Below are 9,814 nucleotides of genomic sequence, written 5' to 3' on the forward strand. Positions count from 1 at the left end.
TAATTCACTGTGGGAGTGATATTGATAGCCTGATATGTCTGTTTGTGTGTGTGTGTCTCTTCAGGAAAGCCTGACCCATGTGGTATGGAGCTACGGATTGAGGAGCTCAGACACCATTACCGTGTAGAGCACGCCGTCGCTGAGGGAGCAAAAAATGTCCTTAGACTTCTTGGAGCCAGTAAAGTACAGGACAAAAAGGCCATGTCAGAGGTATTATACTAATATCGTTTATTATACTCGTATCGTTTGGGGTCAATACGTTTTTATTTTTTTATTATTTTTTTTTATAAATTAATACTTTTATCGAGCAAGGATGCATTCAGTTGATCAAAAGTGACAGTAAAGACTTACATTGTTAGAAAACATTTCAGTTTCAAATAAATTCTGAATGTTCTATTCATAAAAGAATCCTGAAAAATGTATCACAGTTTCCACAAAATTTTAAACAAATTTTACTATTGATAATATTAAGCCATATTTCTTGAGCAAATCAGCATATTAAAATGATTTCTGAAGGATCATGTGACACTGTGACACATCACATTAATAAATTATATTATAAAATATATAAAATTTTTCCACAATATTGGTGTTTTTCTCTTTTTTTCATATCAAATAAATGCTTAATAAATTCTATATAATTAAATATTAATAAATACTTTAAAAGCATTAAAAATCTTACAGACCCCATTATACAATATTATTATATTATATTATATATTTTTTAAGAACTTAGAAATACTTTTATCCAGCAAGGATGAATTAAATTGATCAAAAGTGACAGTAAATTCTGTTTCAAATAAATACTGTTCTTCTGAATGTTCTATTCATCAAAGAATCCTGAAAAAATGTATCACTTCCACAAAAATATTAAACCGCAAAACTGATTTTACTATTGATAATAATAAGCAACATTTCTTGAGCAAATCAGCATATTAGAATGATTTCTGAAGGATCCAGAATTTCTCTGTTTGTGTATATCAAATAAATTCTAATTCTATTCTAATAAATTCTAAATTCTATATAATTAAATAAAAGATGAATAAATTCTTTAAAAACATTACAAATCTTACAGACCCCATTTTATCATTATATTATACATAAACAATAGCTTTCAATTACATCTCAATTAAGTAAACACTGCTTTTCCAGTTAAGTCAATAATGAGGTTGGCTTGAGAAATATGCTAGTAACAGGCTAATCGTGCTAAAAACATGCTAATCATGCTAGAAAAATGTTATAAACATCTATCTAATCTATCTGCATTTTCAAACGTCAGGCTTTTACAACTGCTTTAAACTTCCAGGCTAGGCTTTCTCAAGCCAACCTAAAGTTTGTCTTGACTAACTTTTTTATCTAGTTAAGTCTAATACAGTAAGTCAGTAAGTAATACACATTATTGTAGTATCAACTATATACCAAAGCACTGGTACTTTTGATGCCCCTGCACTCTTTTAATACGTCATCCCTCATGTCTTCCTCGGTCGTCTTCTTCAGGCTCAGTGTCGTCTGAGCGAGTCGTCTCAGAGGTTGGATCTGCTGAGAGATTCACTAGATCGGCGGTTAGCAGAACTTCCTGAGGATCATCCCAAAGCATCTGTTATCAAAGAGGAGCTGGTTTTAGCCTCATCACCGGCGTTCAGCTCTCGACACGGCGCCCCCTACGTGCACAACCAGTACAGCACACTCTCCAAACCCTCTCCCCTCACTGGTATTCAAAAGCATCTTTTACACCGATAAATGTTACCCGTTTATTTCGTTTAGTTTAATAGAAGTCATCAGGTACTTATTTTCCTGTTTTTATTTGTGTGTGTCTGTGTGTAGGCACTCTTCAGGTCACACTGCTGGGCTGTATGGGTGTGCTAGAGGTGGTTCCCGGACGTTCCCGAGGCAGTCAGTTAGTATTGCCATGTTACAGCCCGGGAGAAGGACGGTCCTTTATGCGGAGTGGAAAAGGCCTGTACAGTCGCAGTGGCAGTGTTAGCGGAAAAACACCCCCTAAAACAGACGAGCTCTCCTGTGAGTGCGTGTGTGTGTTTAGAGGATGTAACATTCATAGTGTGATTAGTCCTTGGTGATGTGTGAGTTTTGATATAACTCAGTCTGTTGTGTCGGTCATGTGAGAAGACAGCTTTGCATTGAACAGAACAGGATGTAGTGCATCTGAGCTTATAACACATGGGGTGTTGCATTATCATGCTGGCGAGTGATTGGTTGACGTATTCAACAAACTTACTGACACAAAAATCATTTAGAGAGTGTATGAGAAATCAGGAAATATTGACCTTCATTTGATCTCAATTAAAAGATACGTTTGTATTCACATCTGTGTGTGTGTGTGTGTGTGCGCAGCGGAGGTGAGCGCAGTATTGAAGCTGGATAACACTGTCGTGGGTCAAACGGCATGGAAGATGGTTGGAGAACAGGGCTGGGATCAGACCTTCACCATAGAGCTGGAGCGAGTGAGTTAATAGTTAATAGTAGATTTACACAGATTAGAAGTTCAGTGTCTGTTTCATTAATTAAAGCTCCAGGCAATAGGCTGTAATTATAATTACAAAATCAAAATCCATTGGCTGTGTAACATCAGTGACTTTACTGCTGGAACATCTCAAATAACTCTTACACAAAATAAAATTAAACATGTAAATAAATAAATAAAGCTAAACAAATCCACACATACACATATATATATATATATATTAGTGCTGTCAAATGATTAATCATGATTAATCGCATCCAAAATAAACGTTTTATTTACATAATATATGTGTGTACTTTATTTTATACTTTATTTTACTTTATATTTATTTATTTATTATGTATATGTATGTATTAAATATATTTATATATTATATTATTTATATTAATATAACTATATATATATATGTAAATACATGTAAATATTTTCAAAATATACGCTGTTTGTGTGTTGTCTTTGTATATTTATGTATATATAGAGTACATACACATATGATGTAAATAAAAACTCATTTTGGATGCGATTAATCGTTTGACAGCATTAAAAAATATATATATATATATATATATAATGACAAAAGCACATAACAAAATTACTGAAACTTAAACTAAAATGAAAATGAAAAATATAAAATCAAAAGCTATTTTAAAATATGAATAAATACTATAATAATATATATTGCAAATAATATTGAAGAACTGATCAAATGTAAATGTATAACAAGAACTGATCAAATGTAAATGTATAACTTCAATGCAGTGCAAACATCTGCCAAATGTATAAATAAAAGTAAATGTAATACCAAAAAAACACTGTCTCTGATACTGATATTGATCACTGTGTCTTTATGTGTGCAGTCCAGAGAGATGGAGATCGCAGTGTACTGGAAAGATTACCGATCTCTGTGTGCGCTGAAATTTCTCAAGTTGGAGGATTTCCTGGACAACCAGAAACACCGAGTACAACTAGAGCTAGAGCCACAGGGGCTGCTGTTGGCAGAGGTACACACACATGTGCACTCAAAAATATGTTTTATCCCACCCCCAAAAAGATTCTGCCTCAGTGCTTTGTTTAGTTTACTTTATAAATGCACCCAAACCAAAGAGATGTACTAAACTGGCCAGCATTGAAATATGTGGGTGACATATCTGTACCATCTGGCTGCCTCAGGTTACCTTCTTTAACCCCGTGATCGAGAGGGTTCCACGGCTAAAACGGCAGAAGAACGTTTTCTCCAAACAACAGGGTGAGAGACAGAAAAATGTTTTCTCTATTTACAATAAATGCAAGAATCTATTGATTTGTTTATCCAAATGCACTTAAAATTGAGCTGAATGTCATTTCATGTTGACTTCAATTTATGACATGCGACTTGAATGGTGTTGAGTTCCATCTAGTGGTCAGGGCTCAAACAGTGTGTATGTTTGTGGTCACATGCAGGAAAAGCCTTCTTGCGAGCTCGGCAGATGAACGTTGATATCAGCACATGGGTGAGGTTACTGAGGAATGCCATACCAACCGTCAACAACACAGGAACCTACAGCCCTCACGCACACACAGTACAGACAGGGTAAATCACACACAAATACAGACATTGTACATGTGTATTCATAGATATGGACAAATAATTAAAAGGATCATCTGCTGAGCATGTACAATCTTCCCAAATTTGTCCAATTCACCATAAGAAATGCTTTTAAGATGAATATTAATATTGTAATTTTACCATAAAATAATAATAGTAATAATAATAATTAAGTACTCCTTTTTATTTTACAGTACTTACAAAGTTTTAATACTATGGTAAAATTTCTTTATTGGTTTGTTTAATTTATATAATTTAGGGTGATGATAATAATAATTATTAATATTTAGACGAAATACATGTGTATACACAGATATGTAAAAATTATTAAAAGGATCATCCACTGACCATTTATAGTCTTCCCAAATTTGTCCAATTCTAAATAAATGCTTTTAAGATGAATATTGCTATTGTAATTTTACTGTTGTTCTGTAAAACAACAACAACAATAATAATAATAATTAAATACTTCTTTTTATTTTACAGTACTTACAAAAGTTTTATTACTATAGTAATATTTCTTTATTGGTTTGTGTAATTTATATAATTTAATACAATAAAATACATAATAAGGGTGATAATAATAATTTGTTGTTGTTGATGTATAGTCAAATTGAATGGGTTCCATAAAAGCAACAGTGTGAATTATTGTTTTAAAATATTTACTTTTATTTTACTTTTATTATATTGGAAAGAATAAACAGGATATTGCATATTTTTCATTTTTGCTTTTATTTATCCTTTAAATCAGCAAATGTTTGTGTTACAGGGAGATATCGGTGGAGAAGTTGAGTTTAGACTATGACTCACCGATGAAGGTGGACATTCGTCGAGATGTGCCAGATACAAGCGCTCCAGTGAGAGACTCTCTATAACTCCTCCTCTTTCTCTTTAACCCCGCCCATCTGTAACCCCTCCCCTCTCTCTGCTTCTTGGCACAGGAACGGCAGCCGGCCACTGAACCCGTCTCTGCTCCGAACATCACCACACCTGAACGCCAAATCAGAACACATTCACTGAGCAGGTAGACTCAAACACACGATATGAAGATTCCTAGGTATATCTGAGTCTTTATAGTGCTTTCTAAGTAGGTGTGTGTTTGTTTGTGTGCAGTAAACAGAAGAAGACTTCTTTGAGCCTGCAGGATTTCCGACTAATAGCTGTTCTTGGCAGAGGCCATTTTGGAAAGGTAGTCTTCATCCTCCCTAGCCTTCAATCATTTCTTTGATCCTACAACTTCTTTCTTCCTAGCTTTAAATCTGAAATACTCTGTGTCTGTCAGGTGCTGTTGGCGGAATACAAGAAGTCAGGCAATATGTACGCCATTAAAGCCCTGAAGAAAGGAGACATTGTGGCCAGAGATGAAGTAGAAAGGTAAACAAAATAACTTTGTTGTTTTTATTTTATTTGCATGAAATGTTTGATTTTTTCTTGTTTCTCTCTGTTTTTCCCTCAGTTTGATGTGTGAGAAGCGCATTTTCGAGACGGTTAACAGTGCGCAGCACCCCTTCCTCGTGAACCTGTTTGCGTGTTTCCAGACCCCAGAACATGTGTGTTTTGTCATGGAGTACACGGCAGGTGGCGATCTAATGATGCACATACATGCAGATGTCTTCACCGAGCCACGGGCTGTGTATGTAAACCGTTTTGTCAGGTTTTGCTACACTTTGTCTCCTTAAAGCGGTTTTGATGCTTAATATTTTTTATATTTTATAATATATTAATATACAATAGCAATATTAATATATTGATGCTTAATATTTTTGTGGAAACCATGATACATTTTTTTAAATGTAGAATTCTTTGAGTAGAAAGTTAATTTATTTGAAATATAATTATTTTGTAACATTTTAAGTGTCTGTCACTTTTGATCCATCAGAAAAAAATGCAAAAAAAAAATAGTACTAATTAAAAAAAAAAAACCTTACTGACCATAAACGTTTGAACGGTAGTGTATATTGCAGGGACAAAGAGCTTAAAACATTTTGTTTATTAATTACTTTAAATAATTTGTTGTGTGATATTTACTGTAGGTTTAGGGATAGAAGATAAAGTAGAAAATGTAATAAAAAATTGAAAAGTCCCACGTTTTTGTTGACTTTTAATTTGTGTCTGTGTGTGTTTCAGGTTCTATGCTGCTTGTGTAGTTTTAGGGCTTCAATTTTTACATGACAACAAGATTGTGTACCGGTGAGTATGCAAACAATTGTGTGCACACGTTCTGGCTTTGTCTAAAGATGTTTTTAGGGCTGCCCTCGACTAAAGATTTGTCTGGTCGACTAGTAGTCATTCATTTTAAGCATTAGTCGACTAATCACACATTTATTAATAAACCATTTAAATCATTATAATGTGCCTTTAATTGCCTACGTAGCCTAATATGCGCTCAAGCGCCCACATAAAGCTTTCCACAGCGCACTGGAAGAAGTAATGTTTATGAACGTGTCAGTGAAAATCTTCTCTATAGATATATTTTTAATGTCTGAAAGTCAAAGATATACAAAGAGTTTCGCGCTCAAGTTCACGGAGACCGAGACAGCAGAAAGCGCATCATGTTGTTATTGTGAGTGCACACAAATAAACATAGAGTCTTTACAGATTTTAAAGATGTATTACTCTTATTTGTAGAAGCAAAAATGAGGGAGTATTTTAAGAGCAAGTGACCGCACCGGCGCCTCCATCTTTCCTGCAGTGAGCTACTATTGAGCTTTCACACTCCACACAGACACTTGAACAGCGCATATTTCTCTAGGTTAACATTAGATTGAGCGGCCATGTAAAGTTGCTGCTACTAACATATTTCAGATAAGTCTTATTTGAGGTAGATGAATGATAGGCGAGCGTTTGGATGTCCTGCCCGATGTACTGTATTAAACATAGACCAGCCATTAACGATCTGCGTGACTTTGCCTGAGGATTTGTTTTTTTTTCTGTGACTAATACAATTTTGGTCAACTAAGCCTCTTCTAGTCAACTAACGATTAGTCAACTGTTAGGGGGCAGCCCTAGATGTTTATAAATACATATTGCGTATATTTTTGTGATTTCCCACCAGAGATCTTAAATTGGATAACTTGCTGCTTGACACAGAGGGTTACGTGAAGATCGCCGACTTTGGATTGTGTAAAGAAGGTAATGACTCTTTCTTTTCTCTCTCTTTCACTTACTTCTGATTGTGCTTGATATAGTCAGGAGCATTTGTCAGACCTGTTTTTGTCTCTTTCTCAGGTATGGGTTTTGGGGACCGGACCAGTACGTTCTGTGGGACTCCAGAGTTTCTGGCTCCAGAGGTTCTAACAGACACGTCGTACACGCGGGCCGTGGACTGGTGGGGACTCGGAGTGCTTATATACGAGATGTTGGTGGGAGAGGTGAAAAATTTGAGCATTTTCATTTGAAATGTTTGAAACTTTCTTACAGTTTTGGCATCTGTCCAATCTAAAACTGTCTTTCTAGTCTCCGTTTCCAGGTGATGATGAAGAGGAGGTTTTTGACAGCATAGTGAATGATGAAGTTCGTTATCCACGGTTCCTTTCCTCAGAGGCCATTGGCATCTTGAGGAGGGTAAATATCTCAAACTGATTTTTTGAGCCTACCTACATTCCCTTTATTCAGCTAGTGCAGCAGACATGTCCTGCTAAATGTTTTTCCCACACAATTTGTGGCATATGATTTTATGTAAAAATTAAGTGTGGATAAATTGAAATTTTACATATTGTTTTAAACAGTTACTAAGGAGAAATCCAGAAAGACGACTGGGTTCCAGTGAGAAAGATGCAGAGGATGTAAAGAAACAGCCTTTCTTCAGGGTAAGAGATATCTATACTTTAATAAACACTAATAATATGTAATTTTATGTGAAATACTAATTTAAAATGCAGTCTTCAACAAATATATCTTTTTCAAAAAGTATCTGGATGAGGGTCCCAAATGGGGGTTCATGGATCTTTGGGAGTTCGTCAGTCGATGAAAAGCTAATTATTAATTCTATATCAAATATAAAATTAAAAATAAATAAATAAATGGGACTGCATTCGTGATATATTTTAGTGTAATTATGAAATTAAAAGCTGCACTTTAATTAAATAACTGATGTGGTGGGTGTTTCAGAGTCAAATAAAATATTTTTTTCTTTATTTTACAGTACAATTGCATTTTACAACAGGAATATCTTTCTGTCTTAATTTTTATAAATAAAATTTAAAAACGATGACTTCTAATAAGTATAATTATTATTATTAATGATATCAGAGAACTGTGAGCATGCAAATGTGTCATTAAATGTTGAAATATTTATTATTTATATTATTTATATTTAATATTTATATCCAAGGGGTTCGGCTGACAGAAAAGTTTAGGAACACCTACTAAACAATTTTGTGAATCCTGTATTCATTTGTAATATTTAAATGTTTTTTTTATTATTATTATTTTTTTTTATAACAATTTTAATATCAGCCATTTATTTTCTTTATCAGTTATCATTAAAAAATTTTGTTTTAATTTCAAAATCTGTGCATCCCTCTTATTTATTTATTTTTTTAGTGTTGCATTTGCATTTATGCTTTGTATGTGGAATGACGGCATAAATTCTAACATAACTAAATAAATGACATGCTCATACATGTACTTTCACTTTTCAGAATATGGACTGGGAGGCTCTTCTGCTCCGTAAACTCCCTCCTCCCTTCCTTCCGACTATCGGAAACAAAGAAGACGTCAGCAACTTCGATGAGGAATTCACAACAGAAGCGCCGGCTCTCACGCCGCCTCGTGAACCCCGGGTGCTCTCGCGCAAGGATCAGGACAGCTTCCATGATTTTGACTATGTCTCTGACCTCTGCTGAGAGCGTCTTCACTGTGATAGTGCTCTAGAGAGACCTTTCTGCTCTGTGACTAAGCGATGACGAGGACAATAGCGGCCAATCTGAGTGTTTCGCGCGAATTATGAATGTGCTGGAACTGTGAACACTGTGATGGAAGAAAGAGGAGGCCAAAAAACAGTTTGAATCTGATTAATGACAGAAAGCTTGTTTCTTGCCAGCAGGTTTAAAGGTGCATTTGATCATTTTTTTGCACTTCAACTCAGACTGACACCTAGTGGTTTGGATGAAGCATCACACTAAAGTGGTGAGTTACTGATGCAATCGTAAAAAAGCATTATTCACAGTCAGCCATAGGGCCTTTCGCACCGCGGGAACCTTTTCATAGTACCCAAACTAATTGTGGAACTACCCACTTTTTGGCGTTTTCGCACCACCAGAACTGGGTGCGATTTTAGCCTTTTTCAAGACAGCTCTGATCACAGCGTCCTCCATCCTCCTGTTGTTAACGTTGATCTTCTTTATCTTTTGGAGTTTTATGGCGGTTGGCAAACAAACGATAGGTGCATTCCCGCCACCTACTGGGCTGGAGTGTGGACCATTGATGGAATAGGAAGAACTAAAAATAAAAAAATTTAAATTAAATTAAAAATGAAACCCTTCTAAATCCTGTTAAACAGATCTACTTTTTTTAAGAATGTCATTAAAGCATTATATATTTTATCGTTATTATGTTAACGTTGTTCTTCTTTGTTTCCGTTGTTGAACGCCGTGCACAAATGATGTCGCTGTCGACCGGCTTACATCACTCCCTAGTACACACTGTCGGTGCGAATGCAACCCTTTAAATGGTACTGGGAAATAGTTCGCGCAAAATCGTCCCAGTACTTTAGTACTGTACATTTAGTTCTGGAACTAAAGCGG

At 35.1% G+C, this 9,814-nt stretch overlaps 1 protein-coding gene across 1 annotated transcript in view; it reads left to right on the top strand.

The window, feature by feature from the left end:
• LOC107561874 (serine/threonine-protein kinase N1-like) overlaps positions 1-9,308 on the top strand; it is a 22,757-nt gene extending 13,449 nt beyond the window's left edge. Inside the window, exons 6-22 of the mRNA XM_016246394.1 lie at positions 1,498-1,711; positions 1,825-2,019; positions 2,353-2,462; positions 3,340-3,483; positions 3,653-3,728; positions 3,923-4,052; positions 4,837-4,924; positions 5,009-5,091; positions 5,181-5,256; positions 5,350-5,441; positions 5,524-5,700; positions 6,195-6,257; positions 7,123-7,199; positions 7,296-7,438; positions 7,524-7,631; positions 7,796-7,876; positions 8,711-9,308. Of these exons, the coding sequence (XP_016101880.1) occupies positions 1,498-1,711; positions 1,825-2,019; positions 2,353-2,462; positions 3,340-3,483; positions 3,653-3,728; positions 3,923-4,052; positions 4,837-4,924; positions 5,009-5,091; positions 5,181-5,256; positions 5,350-5,441; positions 5,524-5,700; positions 6,195-6,257; positions 7,123-7,199; positions 7,296-7,438; positions 7,524-7,631; positions 7,796-7,876; positions 8,711-8,914 (2,061 nt within the window). The 3' untranslated portion in view covers positions 8,915-9,308. The remainder of the gene's footprint in view (positions 1-1,497; positions 1,712-1,824; positions 2,020-2,352; positions 2,463-3,339; positions 3,484-3,652; positions 3,729-3,922; positions 4,053-4,836; positions 4,925-5,008; positions 5,092-5,180; positions 5,257-5,349; positions 5,442-5,523; positions 5,701-6,194; positions 6,258-7,122; positions 7,200-7,295; positions 7,439-7,523; positions 7,632-7,795; positions 7,877-8,710) is intronic.
• The last annotated feature ends 506 nt before the right edge of the window (positions 9,309-9,814 follow it).

Source organism: Sinocyclocheilus grahami, unplaced genomic scaffold, assembly GCF_001515645.1.
Source record: "Sinocyclocheilus grahami isolate Dianchi unplaced genomic scaffold, SAMN03320097.WGS_v1.1 scaffold795.1, whole genome shotgun sequence".
NCBI lineage: Eukaryota > Metazoa > Chordata > Actinopteri > Cypriniformes > Cyprinidae > Sinocyclocheilus > Sinocyclocheilus grahami.